General features: G+C 58.1%; 3 protein-coding genes across 3 annotated transcripts; 2 read left to right on the top strand and 1 right to left on the bottom strand.

Moving 5' to 3' along the window:
• Positions 1 to 2,832: 2,832 nt before the first annotated feature.
• Positions 2,833 to 3,990, top strand: EX895_002378 (uncharacterized protein; the record flags this gene model as incomplete). Its single annotated transcript, XM_029882977.1, has 2 exons — positions 2,833 to 3,820; positions 3,926 to 3,990. The coding sequence occupies 2 exons, from the start codon at positions 2,833 to 2,835 to the stop codon at positions 3,988 to 3,990; spliced, it is 1,053 nt and encodes a 350-aa protein (XP_029740732.1).
• A 330-nt stretch (positions 3,991 to 4,320) lies between these two features.
• EX895_002377 (uncharacterized protein) lies at positions 4,321 to 6,072 on the bottom strand (the record flags this gene model as incomplete). Its single annotated transcript, XM_029882976.1, has 1 exon — positions 4,321 to 6,072. One exon carries the CDS (start codon positions 6,070 to 6,072, stop codon positions 4,321 to 4,323), a length of 1,752 nt encoding a protein of 583 aa, XP_029740731.1.
• A 717-nt stretch (positions 6,073 to 6,789) lies between these two features.
• EX895_002376 (uncharacterized protein) lies at positions 6,790 to 14,778 on the top strand (the record flags this gene model as incomplete). Its single annotated transcript, XM_029882975.1, has 1 exon — positions 6,790 to 14,778. The coding sequence occupies one exon, from the start codon at positions 6,790 to 6,792 to the stop codon at positions 14,776 to 14,778; it is 7,989 nt and encodes a 2,662-aa protein (XP_029740730.1).
• Between the last annotated feature and the right edge of the window lie 470 nt (positions 14,779 to 15,248).

The following is a 15,248-nucleotide window of genomic DNA, read 5'->3' as shown; positions in this document are numbered from 1 at the left end:
GGCATGCATTGAAGTTCGGAAGAAAGATAAAGCTGGGTCTGGCGGCCAGCCTTAAAACCTTTTGCGAGCATCATGCCGTTCTTGTTCTTAGAAGAAAGCGACGCCTTCTCATCTCGGGCCGTTTCTGCAATGTATCGGACTCCTCTTATCGACAAGCTGGCGCTACCTTCACCAGACCCAGATGTCTCAAAGTCAAGGGGGAGAGCCTCCGGGACTGTGGCGAAGATGGGGCCTGGCCCGCGCTCCGGCCTGCTCGGTCACATAGATTACTGCTTTCCGAGCAATCACGCGCTGAACGCGGAGATGCGTAGCTCGAAACCCTAGGGTCCTCGACGTGGGCGTGCCGATATTGATGCCGGAGGCGGGTGGATCACAAAGCGCCTTCTCGCTCTGGACTTGGTCTGCCTTCGTCGGAAACAATCTGATCGACATCTTCCGGGTCTTGGACACCATGTCAACTCGTTGTTCCCACGATTCATCTGGCCGGGAAGGACAAATGGTCCAACGGGCGCGCATAAGAAAAAGCTAAATACGCCGCAGAGCCACTGGTTGCAAGGGCCCGAAGGCGTAAGTAATGCTGAGCTTCTCGCGAGCTCGCTAAACTCGAACAGAGTTTATCTTTCTTGACGTCTTGACAGGTGTCTGGCTCGGAATCTCGACGAAGGCGCGCGCACTTGAGAGCTAAAGCGTGCCGTGGACAACAACACGTTGGGGTTGCCGCAGTCACGACGCGCACAAATGCAGATTACAACCGGCGAGCAGCGCCCACCCTCCGTTCAGTACAGTAAGCAAACATGACCGGCAAGCAGGTTGGGTCTGCGGTCAGCGAAGATCGCGTTAACCGCTTGTCCCGGGCCCATTCACGTGACGTACAGTGTCCAAAGGTGTTGAGAACATCGATGAGTATGTACCTCTACGGTACACCCCGGATCAAGCGATGAGAACCGAGTCACCGCGAGAGCTCGTAGAAGCAAAAAGAGGACTGACGGTCAGTTCGCCCATCTGATAGACCACCAGATCGACGCAGAGGTCAAAGCGCGTTCTGAGGCAGGTGTCAGACACAAAGCTGCGCTTCAAACAGCTGCATGGTATAGTGCAACCAGACGTCTTGCACAGGGACGAAGGCTCGTGCAAACGCCACTTCAGAAGCGAGACATGTACTCGAGTGACGGGTGCGGGGTGTGCCATCTGCAAAGACAATAAGAGAATCGTATCTTAGCAACACAAAGAGATCCGGGAGAGCGGGTTCGGCTAGCTAATGTGCGGCTCTCACACAGCTTAGACGGAGATGGGCAAAGGGTCGCGGCGGTATCGAGTTATGGTGCAGCGAGGGATCTACCCGCTGCTCACCACAACATATACCTCGAGCTCTTGCGCAAGTCAAACCTGGATACTCCAAGTACGACGCGCTGTCCTCCTCCTCGTCGGTGAAACGAGTCAGGACAACGAGGGGACTAGGCACACGTCGGAGTCTGGGCCGTCAATGTGATGACCTGATACAAGAAGGGGATCTTGTTCCTCGAAATGCAGCCGCTTGGTCCAGCATGTTCCCAAGACCCAAGCGTGTGCTTGGGAGCCCCCGGGTATCTTTTAGCCCGAAACAGCTGAATTGGCACGCTATGACCTCGACGACGCGTGGAGACTGCAATACAAACCTGAGGGGTCTTCCCACGAGGCTCGAGCGTGGAGAGTACCAGAGCCTGGCCCTCCCCCACGGACGTCTCAGAAGTGTCTCTGGATAGCTTCAGGAGTTGGGAGCTGTGCGATACTCTGAAATGAAGTAACTTAGCTCAAATCAGCCGTTTCCCGAGCTGGTCATGGTGCTCGTGGGAAGAGAATGTTCTTTGGCCTCTTTCTCAAGAGCCAAGCGAGTGGTAGGGAAACGCAGACAAACGAACAGGCACCGTCCACGACGCTTTGTGGTCCATTGTCTATTGCTTCGTACGTTGTCTATGTCTGGTCACGGGAGGACCTTGTGTGTTGCTCCACTGCACTGGCACGGCAAAGCAGTGACGTAGGGGTTCCATCTCGCAAATGATGCGGGGGTGCCTGCCGCATGACAATCAGAAAACAGACACTTTGGCCTCGCTGACACAATGCTGAGGCCACACATCCAGCGGTAGTCGTGAAGTTGACCTTCCAGAAAGCAAACGCGCAGCTTCGATGGTAGTGCGGGCCTCCTCCCAGAGACCCCTGCTTTGAACGGACCGCTGTCGCGGGTCCGATGAATCGATCGAAGGCCGCGGGTCGCATGGACCTTAGCTTCTCTAATGATGCTGTCAGCTCAGTAACAATTTCTACATACGTGCGGAACCGATGTGGGACTTACTGTATGCTGCAGCTCGGTCCGTACCTGAACGTCAAGCAAAGTCACATCATACTCACGCGTGCACGGTGGACCTGGTGATCAACATAAAGCCTTCAAACTTCGCAAATCGAAGTCGAGGGTGACATCGCTCACAGGCTTTCGGTGACAACGCTGGCCGATGTTCGTTTGGATCGCTTGTACATTGTAAGAACATCATTGATCGCCATTTTCAACCAATTCTTTCTAGAGTCGATGTTGGGATCCGGCAAGGTCCGGCAAAGGAGAAATGGAGCGCGACGCGAAGCGCAGGCTACTGCCAGGCCCAACACTCTCGCACTCGAGGATTTCGCACATTCCTGAAATAGAACAAGGCAGCCGAGCCTGTCTCTGCCTTCTCGCTGGGTCATTTTTCGAAAGCGTATCGGATTGAATTTTCTGCGAACGGTCCATCTTGTCGGCTTCTTTTGCTATGCATCATTTTACAGCTCGCCACCATCACCGCTGAAAAATAACAGCAAGACATCATGACGATCGAACAACACCTTGATGGTCTCTTGCGCCACATCGGTCTGCGTGTGGATCACAGCCTGACGCCGCTTTCGGTCGCACTCGTGCTCTTTGCCGGAATCGGAGCGCTGAGTGTCGGCACGTTTCTGCTGCGTCTCGGCCAGCTGCTCGCCGACGTCTTCGTGCTGCCGGGTAAACCACTCTCCAAATTCGGCGCCAACAAGAAGGACTACTCCAAAGCCACCTGGGCCGTTGTCACGGGTGCTACGGACGGCATCGGTCGAGAATTCGCCCTGCAGCTTGCCAAGAAAGGATTCAACATCCTGCTCGTCTCGCGCAGCCCCGAGAAGCTCGGCGCTGTTGCTGGCGAGATCGAAGCGGTCGCTGGTGGCGTCAAGACCAAAACGCAAGCCATCGACTTTGCGCTCGGCGACGAACGACAGTACGAAGCGCTCGAGGCCGCGGTCAAGGACCTCAACATCGGCGTGCTAGTCAACAATGTAGGCAAGTCGCACAACATGCCCGTGACGTTCGCCGAGACGACCGAGGAGGAGATGGAGGACATTGTCGAGATCAACGTGGTCTCGGTGCTGCGTGTGTCGCGCATGATTGTGCCGGGCATGGTGTCGCGCAAGCGCGGCCTGGTGCTCAACTTGGGCTCTTTCGCCGGGCAAGTCACCACTCCCATGCTGGCGACGTACGCCGGCACCAAAGCGTTCCTCAGTGCCTGGTCCCAGGCTATGGGTGAAGAGCTGCGCCGAAGCAACGTCACCGTCAGCCTGCTCAACACGTACTTTGTCGTTTCCAACCTCTCCAAGATCCGCAAATCCAGCGCCATGATCCCCACGCCCAAGCAGTACGTTGCGCAGGTGCTCAAGACCATCGGCAGAAATGGCGGCGCTGTCGGTCGACCGTACACTGCCACGCCTTGGCCGTTGCACGCTCTGGTCGACTGGGCCACTACATTTATCCTCCCGCGCGGATGGCTTCTCAGCTACACTTACAGTACGTATCTCTCTTTCTCACCCAGCTTGACGGTTCTTTGTGCAGACTGCATGGTCGCTAACCCTCGCTCTTCTGTCCGTGGTTATTGTGCTTCCAACCCAACAGACCAACAGGCAGCTACCCGCAAACGCGCCATCCGAAAAGCACAGAAGACTCTCAAGTCGACCTGATGCCCCCGCTCTTTAGCTTGTCTTCACACATGCATCATCCTTCCACATTTTGCAATTCTCTTGTGTTGCACAATACTTCCCCCCGTCGTCCCCAGCAACCCGATCATTCACCTAACTTAACGATCAGTGCCGCAAAGCACCGTCTATGTAGCTTATTCGACAGCCCTGATTCTCACCCTGCCGTCTTTTTCCAAGGAAGGAGGGAAGTGCCATCAATCAAAATTACAGTTCACACATCTCAAGGCAGCAAACAGTGCAGCACGCTGACTCTCGACGGTGCGCACGCCATCCAACTCGATTGCAAAGCCCAACTGAAGATCCAAACATGCATCAAGGGGTGCAACGACCGGTCCATCGGGGGTACAGAGAAGCCTCGCGGACAGTCCATCGGTTGGTAAGCCATGCAAGGAAGCGCTCGACACCGAGGCCGTAACCGCCGTGCTCGCAGGTGCCGTACTTGCGCTGGTCAGTGTACCAAAAGTAAGGAGCCGCGTCGATGCCCTCGTTCTTGTACGCCTCGAGCAGCTCGTGCTGATCGGCCATCCTCATGGAGCCACCGACAATCTCACCGACACCGGGCATGAGCACATCGACCGAGTCAGTGAACTCCTCATCGCCCACGGTGCGCTTCATGTAGAATGACTTGATCTCGCGTGGGAAGCGGCAGAGGAAGATAGGCACGTTAAGTTCGTCGGTCATCTTACGTTCGGCGGCCTCGGCGATGTCGTCGCCAATCTTGTGCGGCTGGCCCTCCTCGTTGGGGATATCGTGGTCGTTGAGCCACTGGATGGCCTCCTTGTAGTCCATGCGTCGGAAGGGACGCGAGGGCATCTTGAAGTTGGGGTTGAGCTGGTCGAGCAACGCCTTGGTCTTGGGGTCCTCGAGCACGCGCGACAAGGTACCGCAGATGAGCTGCTCCAAGTGGTCGAGCAGGTCGTCAAAGCTGATAAAGGCGAGCTCACCCTCGAGATGCGTGTACTCGGACAAGTGTCTGCGGGTGTGTGACTTTTCAGCACGGAACGACTCTTGAACACAGAAGACGTCACCGAGCGAGGGAAGACAGGTTTCGAGGTAGAGCTGCGAGCTCTGGGTGAGGTAGGCAGGCTGGCCATAGTAGTCGAAGCTGAAAAGGGTGGAGCCGCCCTCAACCTGGGTCTGCACCATGCACGGAGGGGTGACCTCGGTCATTCCGATGCTGTCGTATTCGGCACGGAAGGCCTTGAGTACCTCGGAGCGCACCTTGAGCACGGCGGAAGCGGTCTCACCTCGGATGACAAGGTGGCGACGGTCGGCCAGCGAGTTGGGGTCGGCGGTCTCGGCGACGACGTTGGTGTACGCCTCGTCTCCACCAGGTGCCTTGCCGAGGCACTTCCAGTAGTCAGCGACGAGTTCGTGGCCACCGGGAGCGGTCTTGCCCTCGGGAACCGCCTTGAGCTGGCCCTGGATCTCGACGGTGGACTCGGTGGTGAGGGTGAGAGCATCGTAGGTGGTGGTGAGCTTGCCCGAAAGGACGACCTGGAGATATCCGGTTCCGTCGCGGAGGACGATGAAGGTCAAGTCCTTCTGGGAACGCAGACGGTGGACCCAACCCGAGATCTTGACGCGCTGATCACGGAAGTTGGCGCCCTGACTGATCTTGATCTTCTTTGCCGAAGAAGAGGGCTCCTCAAGAACGACTTTTTTGCTCTCTTCGAGCCTCTTCTCGTCGTTGGCGGCCTGCGCTTGGTCCTTTGCAGCCTGCTCGCCGGCCTTCTCCTTCTTCTTGAGTGCGGTGGCGTAGAGCTTGCTGACTTTTTTGGAAGCGGAAGCCGAGATGGGAGCATATCCGTCTGCATCGACACCGTCTTGGCCAGGGGTAGCGTCGGCTTTCTTAACAAAAACGGATGCGTCCTGGCCCTTTGCGAGGAGTGCTGCTAATGGGGATGCGAAAGGCGAGGCCTTGGATCCATCCGCGGTCTCGTCGCTGCCAGCCTTCTCGTCGACGTACACTGGTGCGCCACCACCAATTGCTTTCTTGTCCTTTTCGCCAGAAATGTGAAGGGCCTCTGCGGCCGAGGCCAGAGCGTCCTTGATCGCGGACATGGTATGTGATTTGTAGCTAACTTGTAGAGGTAGAATTTGGATGTGGATGTCGATTCGCGAGTATGATGGATCCGTCCTCGTGCGTCTTGGTAAAGAGGGTATGATGGTGGAAAGGAGGATCTGTCGCTAGAGCTACGCTCACAGAGAGAGAGACAGAGATACATTCGTCGAATCAGATGGACCGAGCGGATTTTTTGGTATTTTTTGATGGCTGCTGGATTTCGCCTCTCTCAAAGAAGGCGCTGGTCAAGGTGTTGTGTGCGCGTCTGTGTGTTTCTTTGGAATTTGCGCAGAAATGACTCGTGCGTGGCACACAGGCTGGCGTGTGACTGTGTGTGTGAGAGAGGGGGAGATAGGGTTGGCTGACTCGAAAATTCCGAGATAGCACCCGGCGATGCCCCGACGACAGCGTCTGCTTCCTCTGCCTACTTAACTGCGGCCTTGGAAGAGTACAGAAATTGGCGCTTTAACATTCTGTGAAGCTGAATGCAGATCGGGGCCAGATCGCAAAGAAGAAGAACTGGAATTGTGATTCGATCAAAGTGACACAGTCCAGTCGAGGCAAGGCGAGGCGAGTGAGCCGCTGAGTTTTTTTGCGTCTGTGCAGCCATTCTTCCAGGCTGCGCTCCCTCTCTCTGTCTTCGCATGGCAGCACTTCACTTCTATTGATTGCTCCCTCTTCCATCTACTCTAGCTGCCGCCAAAACCCTGCGTCGCATGCTAGCCAAAAAGCGCGACCTCAAAAACTGGATACAGCGCGCGTCCTCAGAACCGCACCAGGATCCTTACGACTCGGACGACGACCTCGCTCCTGCAAAGATGAGCGTCTCGGGCGACGATGAACTCGGTCACATCGACCCTCTCGTCGACTGGTCTGCATTCGCACAGGCTGCTCAGCTCCATCTCAACTCTACCAGCACTCGTCAGCGCATCCAATTCCTGCAACGGCATGCTGCCAAAGCGGCTGAGCTTCAAGAGCTCCAGCCTGTACAGAGAGCAGAGCTTCTCACCATCCTACTCCGAACCTACTCTAAATACGTTGACCGCGAATCCCGACTCGCTTCTCTAAGCGTCTTTTCCAAGCTCATCTCTGTAGACCAAGCGACAGCTCCATCAGACTCGGACCCGCCCGTTGCCAAACATGCCCTCGCGTGGCTCAAGAGGGAGGCAGACCGCATCTGCAAACCTTCGGCCACTGGTTCCTCCACCACTTCGCTTCCCACCATCACAGCGCTTCATGCCTACGTCTGCGCCCTCTACTCGACACTGTGCGCTCAAGAGCCCAAATCGCAACCATCGTCCACATGGGAACCGCTCGTGCATCTCCTTGCAACCACCTACGATGCTCTCCTTGCCGACTCAACGGGTCGCGACAGTGTCCGGAAGAACGCCATCACGCTCACTCGCCGCACCTTGCGCAACGCACACGCGTTCCTCCCTCAGCTCATCCACACACTGTGTGCTGCTGCTACTCCAGCGACTGCCCTGCGCTCCGCGGCACTCCTTGGCGAGGCGGTGGGAGTCTGCGTCAGGCTGCGTGCAGGATCCGAACAGGTCAAAGGTGCGCCAGACGGTGTTGGTCGTGGTTACGTCCATCAAGCCAAGAAAGAGATTCTCGCCTTCTACAGCACTCATCTTGTAGCTTCCAAGACACCTGTTTCTCCACACTCGCTGCGTGCTTTCGACGACTTCATTGCAGAGCAAGTCTCGGAGCAGGACTTGACTTCCACATTGCGACCGCAGCTCGAAAAGATGCTCCTTCGTTCGCCCGAGGTGGCCCTCCCTATTGCGACAAGGCTCTTCACCGTTGTCAACGTCGATGTTGCCCCGCATGCCAAGACCTTACTCACCCCTGTCATCTCCGCCTCTCGATCATCCAATGCTGCTACCAGGACCAAAGCCGCCGACTTTTTCTCCGCTCTTTCCACCCGCATTCGCGACGACGATGCTGCCAAAGCTACCGTTGTCGACGAGCTCCTCGCCATCCTCAAGGGTGGAAAGGCAGCTACTCCAGAGGCCAGAACATCCATCTATCTCATGCTCTCCTCTCTTGCGCCCGGGCAAGCCTCAAAGAGCTCCGCCGTCGTCGAACTCGTCGCCTCGCTCCTCGCAAAGGAGGCCCAGGAGGCTTCCATGCATGCTGCCGTCTCTTGCATCGCCCACCACCTTCAATGGCTGCTCGCTCACGCCGACACTGCGCCGGCTGCATCGGTCTCCACAGCCCTCGCCAAGGAGATGCAAAACTCCAAGGTGCCTATTAGGAAAGCCGTCTGCTTGGCTGTCGGCGATCTCTTCTGGTCCATGGCAGACACACAGGCAGCCACATCCGCCACTCGTGCCTTTGCAGAGTCGCTCCTCCCCGGCTTTGAGGCGAATCTCAAGAATGCTTCCACCAATCCGCTCACCGCGCCTGGTGGCCCCCTCGAAGGCTACATCGCCGCTGCAGTTCTAGAAGGCCGACTTGCTACTCTCGGCTCCGACAAGATCGACGCTGTCATGCGCCAAAACGCCGCCTTGGAGTCCATCCTCGTGGTCAACCCCAAGCCATCCTTCCTCCTCGCCGACAAGGTCTTCCGCAAAATTGCCGCACCGGAGGAGGAAATCTGGCTCTCGCGTGCCTTGCAAGCTATCATCGCTCGCCGCGCCAACACCTTGGCTACCGACAAGGCTGTACAGATTCAGGTTGCCCTGGCGCTCATCCACGTCCTCTTCCACGCTACAGGGCGCGACTCGAAGCGCTCGGTGCTTGCCTTGGTCCAGCAACTTGCTCAAGTCCAGCCTCTCCTCACCCATGACATCATCACGTCCGGCATCTCCGCCTTCATCCAACAGCCTCAAGTGACTGCCACTTCATCTGCCGCCGCTTCGGCTTCAAAGCCCAACGGTGCTTCCACATCGGCAACCTCCAGTGCTGCCAGTGCTACTGCGGCGGCCGCCTCTGCGGATTCTGAAGATGCAAAACCCTCTGCCGAGACTCGTGCACGCGATCTGCGCCGTCTCTTGTCCTCTGCGTCCACCTTCTCCGAAGACCTCGATCGCGAAGCCAGGCAAAAAGCTCTCATCGATACGCTCGTCCTCTCCCATCACGCTGATCTGCTCGACCGCGGCACCTCCTGCTTCATGGACCTTACCTTCAAGGCCAAGATCCTTCCCATCGACTTGATCACCTCGAAGCAACAGGACCTCATCTCGGTTGTGCGCGCTGCCATCGACGATGCAAGCATGCGCGAAGCAGGCTTTGCCGCCCTCACCACGCTCGTGCGCTTGGCACCCGACTCTGTCATGGCTGAGCTCGTCTCGCAAATCGAGACGGATGCTCCGTTTGACGATCTTCGGGCGCTCACACACGACGATCTTGGCATGTGGCGTACGGAGCCAGGCACATTGTACGTCGACGTTCTCTCGAACAACAAGGAAGATGCGATCGACAAGAACAACAAGAATGCAAAGATGGAGCAGTGGGAGGCAGAGCTCCGTGCCGACCTCGCCAAGAAGAAGGCGGCACAGAACAAGACGCTCACCAAGGAGCAGAAGGCGGCCGTCGACACTCAGTCCAAGATCGAGGCGCAGGCACGCGCCAAGGTCGACGAAATCCGTCCCAGATACGTGCGTTTGCTTCGCTTCGTCTCCAGTATCGTTGGCGCGCGCACCGAGGAGATCGAAGGCTACATGCAGACGCTCGTCGGCTTTGTCCTCGAGACGTTCGAGATCTCTCAGGCCCGCTTTCTCTTCGAAAAGGAGGCCAAAGATGCCTTCTGGGCCCTCTCCAGCTGTTGCTCCATCCGCTTGGAGGCGTATGCCATGTTTGTCGGCGTCGCCTTGCTGCGATCTATCGACGAGCAGCTCGTCCAGGAGGATTTCAGAGCCGAGCCCATCAACGAGCTCGTCCTTCGAATTCTCTACCGCCTGCGCTCCTTGTCCGAACAATCGCCTCTGGATGCTGGCACCGTCGCATTCATCGACCCACTCATAGTGCGCATCGTACGTGCCGGCGGCTTCGGCGTTGATCCTGAGGACACCGATTCGGTGCTCGAGCAGATCCAGCTCTCGCTCGATTTTATCGACTTCCATGGCTCCGCTTGCGAGGACATGCGCTATCCTCGCGCGTCCTTCATAGACAGCCTTGTCACCATCGTCGCCAAGCACACCCAGATCTCCAAGGATGCCGTCTCGGCGCTGCGTGACATTGGTGAAGCGCTCAGAACGACGGCGCTCCCCGCCGAGATCCAAAAGCTGCTCTCCAACACCATGGTCGACGAAGTCTACGTCCGCAATGGCTGTCTTCAGGCAATTCAGCCGCTCGACCTCACCGACCTCGACTTCCCTGTTGAGCTCTGGCTTGCCTGCCATGACGAGGACGAGGAAAACGCACGACTCGCCGAAAAGGCGTGGGAGGAGAACGGTCTCGATGTGCCCGAGTCCTTTGCCGATCCGCTCATCGCACTACTTGAGCACAAGAACATCTACGCCCGCGACAGCTCGGCTCGAGCGCTGGCTGCTGCCACCGAACAGCACCCAGAGCAGGTAACCACTGTTGTCACTAAGCTTTGCCAGCTGTACAAGAAAAGGAACAAGGTGCTCGCGCCCGAGTACGACCGTTTCGGCATGGTGATCGAGTCGACCAAGAATCGACAGGATCCTTGGCAGACGCGAGCAGCTGTTGCTGTTGCACTTCGTCACCAAGCACCTTACCTCCAAGGTTCCGACGTGCCGTCCTTCTTCGAGTTCATGATCGACGACCAAGCGCTCGGAGACCGCAGCGAGGAGGTGCGTCCTAAGATGCTCGAGGCTGCCACCACCGTAATCGACCTTCACGGCAAGGAGCATCTCTCCAAGCTGATCGCCATGTTTGAAGCCTTCTTCAGCAACTCAGCAGGATCCACCGCCGACGACGGCATCACCGAGGCTGTTGTCATTCTGCTTGGTCGAGAAGCTCGCCATCTCGACCCCAAGGATCCCCGCGTTAGCAAGGTAGTCGACCGTCTCGTCGATGCCCTCAAGACGCCCTCGGAGCTCGTGCAGTCTGCGGTTGCTGACTGTCTGCCGCCGCTGGTGCGTGCCATCAGCAAAGACGTGCCGCGCCTGTTTCAGTCGCTTTTCCGCGAGCTGCTCGATGGCGCCAAGTATGCAGGCCGACGTGGGGCAGCGTACGGACTGGCCGGTCTGGTGATGGGCCGAGGTATCGGCAGCATCAAAGAATTTGACGTCATGAACAAGCTCGCCGAAGCTTTCGAAGATGCCAAGAGCCCAACGCGCCGACAGGGTGTCATGTTTGCGTACGAGACGTTGACCCTGACGCTCAAGAGGCTGTTTGAGCCGTACATCATCGGAATCTTACCACAGATGCTTGCTGGGTTCGGTGATGTCTCGAGCGACGTGCGTGAGGCGACGCAGGATGCGGCCAAGGCCATTATGCAAAACGTGTCTGGCCATTGCGTCAAAATCATTCTCCCCACGCTGCTCTCCGGTCTGGACGAGAAGCAATGGAGGACCAAGAAGGGTGCAATCGAGCTGCTAGGTGCCATGGCCTACTGTGCACCCAAGCAGCTCTCGCTCTCGCTGCCGACCGTCATCCCGCGATTGAGCGAGGTTCTGACCGACTCGCACACTCAGGTACGCACCGCAGCCAACAAGAGTCTCAAGCAATTCGGCGAGGTCATCAACAACCCCGAGATCAAGCAGCTTGTCCCCGTCCTGCTCAAGGCGCTCATCGATCCGAACACCAAGACAGGCGCAGCGCTCAAGGGCGTGCTCGAGACGAGCTTCGTCCACTACATCGACTCACCATCTCTTGCGCTCGTCATCCCCATCATCGACCGTGGTCTCAAGGAGCGCAGTGCCACCATCCAAAAGGATGCTGCCCGTATTGTTGGCAATCTGGCTGGACTTACCGACTCCAAGGACTTTGTGCCGTACCTGGGTAAGCTCATCCCGATGGTGCGCTTGGTGCTTATCTCGCCCGTACCCGAAGCGCGTGCCGTGGCTGCCAAGGCGCTCGGAACGCTCGTCGAGCGTCTCGGAGAAGTGCACTTTGTCGACCTGATCCCCTCGCTCTTGGGCGTGCTGCGCTCGGATGCAACCGGAGTTGATCGCCAGGGTGCCGCGCAGGGTCTCGCCGAAGTGCTGGCAGGTCTCGGCATGGAGCGCATGGAGAACCTACTTCCCGAAATCATTAACAGCGCCTCGGATCCCAAGCCTTATGTTCGAGAAGGTCACATTTCGCTGCTCATCTATCTGCCCGCCACGTTTGGCCATCGCTTTGCGCCTCACTTGGGTCGCATCATTCCTCCCATCCTCAGCGGTATCGCCGACGAAGCCGAAACGGTGCGCGAGGCGTCAATGCGTGCTGGTCGCATGATCATCGCCAATTACTCGTCCAAGGCGGTGGACCTGCTCCTGCCCCATCTCGAGACGGGACTCTTCGACGAGGCGTGGCGAATCCGAATGTCATCGTTGCAGCTTACCGCCGATCTGCTCTTCCGACTTTCGGGCATCTCGGGCAAGAACGAGGTGGAGGACGAAGGCGTCGACGAGAATATGGAGCAGTCGGCGGCCAACAACTCGGTGCAGCGTGCGCTCGTGGAAGCGCTCGGTCAAGAGAGGCGCGACCGCATCCTCGCTTCGATCTACATTGTGCGACAGGACCCCAACATCCCCGTGCGCCAAGCGGCAATCCACACGTGGAAAGCGTTGGTGCACAACACGCCGCGCACGGCTCGAGAGGTGCTGCCGACGATGCTCGACATCCTTATCAAGTCACTCGCTTCGAATGGCGACGAGAACCGAGAGATGGCGGCCAGGACGTTGGGCGAGCTGGTCAAGAAGCTTGGCGAAAAGATCTTGCGCGAAACCATCCCTATCCTGCGCATGCGCGGCGCCTCGTCGGAAGACCCCAAGACTCGATCCGGTGTCTGCTATGCTGTCACCGAGGTGTTGGCCAACTCGACCAAGACGCAGCTCGAGGACCACGAGGATGCCATCATCGCTGTGGTGCGACATGCGCTCGTGGACGAATCGCAGGTAGTGCGACATGCTGCCGCTCAGGCCTTCGATGCTACGCAAACCTACATTGGCCCTCGTGCCATCGACGAGACCATTCCGACGCTGCTCGAAGCGCTCTCAGATACGAGCGGAGGCACTTCCGAGACTGCGCTGGCTGCACTGCGTGAGGTTATGCGTGCTCGTGCGGACGTGGTATTCCCTGTGCTGGTGCCGACGCTGATTGCACAGCCTATAACTTCATTCAACGCACGTGCGCTCGCGGTGCTGGTGCGTGTCGCCGGCTCTGCGCTCAACCGGCGCTTGTCCAACATCCTCACGGCGCTCTCCAAGGCGCTCGACACGGAGAAGGACGAGACGATCCTTGCCGACTTGCACACCGCCGTCGAGGCTCTGCTTGGCTCGGTGTCGGACGTCGACGGACTGCACCAAACCATGCTTCTGCTGCTCGGATGGGCCGGATCCAACACGTCGCCGCAGCAGCGTGTGGCGGGCTGCAAGTTCTTCAAGGTGTTCTGCCAAGTCAAGAAGGCGTCGGTGGATGTGTCGGATTACCTGGTCGACTGGCTGCGCAAGCTTGTTTCGCTGCTTGATGATCCGGTGCCGGCTGTGGTGGATGCCGCATGGGAGGCTCTGGATGCCAGCCTCAAGACGGTGAGCAAGGACGAGCTGGAGGGACTGGTAGTGCCCCTTAGACGCAGCCTGGAGAACACCGGCGCCGCCGATCGCGAGCTGGCGGGTCTGTGTCGACCAAGGGGCGCTTCGCCGCTTGTGCCGGTGTTCCTTGCCGGTCTCATGAACGGCACTCCGGACCAGAGGCAGAACGGTGCTCTGGGTCTGTCGGACATTGTGGAGCGTACGTCCGCGGAGGCGATCAAGCCGTTTGTCACGTCAATGATCGGTCCTCTGATCCGACTGTGTGGCGACCGTCACCCTCCACCGGTCAAGGCTGCCATCCTGACGAGTCTGGATACGATGGTGCGACGCATACCGGCGCTGGTGCGACCGTTCTACCCGCAGCTGCAGCGATCATACCAGAAGGCCGTGTCGGACGCTTCGAGCGCCACGGTGCGCACCAAGGCTGGTGTGGCGCTCGGCAACCTGATGGGTCTGCAGACGCGTGTCGACCCGGTCATCGTGGAGCTGGTGCAAGGCGCACGTGCTGGTCTGGGCGAGAGCAGTGGTGCTAACGCAGCTGCTTCTGCAGGTCTGGCGGGAGCCGCAGCCGGTGGTGCGACCGACCCAGCTGACTTGGCCGACTCATTTGCACTTGCGCTCTCGCACGTCCTCTCGAACGCGCCCGCCAAGAACGTGGGCCAAGCGAGCCGGGACCAGGTGCTGGCGCTGATCGATGCCACGTTTGCCTCGCCTGTTCAGATCAGGGATGCCTTCCGACAGGGCATGGCCGAGGTGATCGGATCGCTGATCAAGCTGGACACGAGCATGGCCGCGAGCGTGCTGAAGAAGCACGTGGTAGGCGGCGGTGGATCGGCGGATGTGGCGCTGCAGTCTCAGAGTGTTTTAGCGAGTCTGGAGAAGGACGCGGTGGCATTGCACGAGCTCGGCTTTGCGGATGAGCTGGTCAAGGCGGTCATGTCATGGATCAGCCAAGGCTCGGCAATCTCGCGTCCTGCCAAGGAGTCGCGGGAGCTCATCCGTGATTCGGATGCGTGGAAGGTGGAAGCAAAAGCGGCGGATTGGATCTAGAGTCGGATTGCACTCGTGGACAGAAGACGATGTTTCCTGGGATGCTCAGAAGCTAGTGAGCTGTCATGTTTACAACTAGTTGATTTGGCACAAATGTGTGAAGACGAGCGAGGCTGTGCGAGATATGAACTGGCTTGTCTTGGAGTAAATACTCCATCTTAGGATGTGTTGAGTGAAGGAGGAGCCGTCCGCCGCTTGATGAAGGCTCACCTTTTCCACGTGCGCGCCACGACGTCATTCCCACTGGATCTCGCAGCAAAGCAAGCACGCAAAAGACAGTCAATTCTGGACAAAGTCGCAGTGGAGCTCGGGTCAACTCAAATCATGGCATCACACTGGAGGTCGGCACGGGAGCAAGTGCCCACCAACGGATTGACGTGTGACGACGCTCGACGCCAACGTCGATCTTGCACCTTCTTGAGGGGCACACACCGACACTTCTCTGTCTGGAGAGCATCCTGGCTGTTGTC

The sequence above is a fragment of the Sporisorium graminicola genome, chromosome SGRAM_14, assembly GCF_005498985.1.
Source record: "Sporisorium graminicola strain CBS 10092 chromosome SGRAM_14, whole genome shotgun sequence".
NCBI lineage: Eukaryota > Fungi > Basidiomycota > Ustilaginomycetes > Ustilaginales > Ustilaginaceae > Sporisorium > Sporisorium graminicola.
This window is presented reverse-complemented; position numbering and strand designations above follow the sequence as displayed.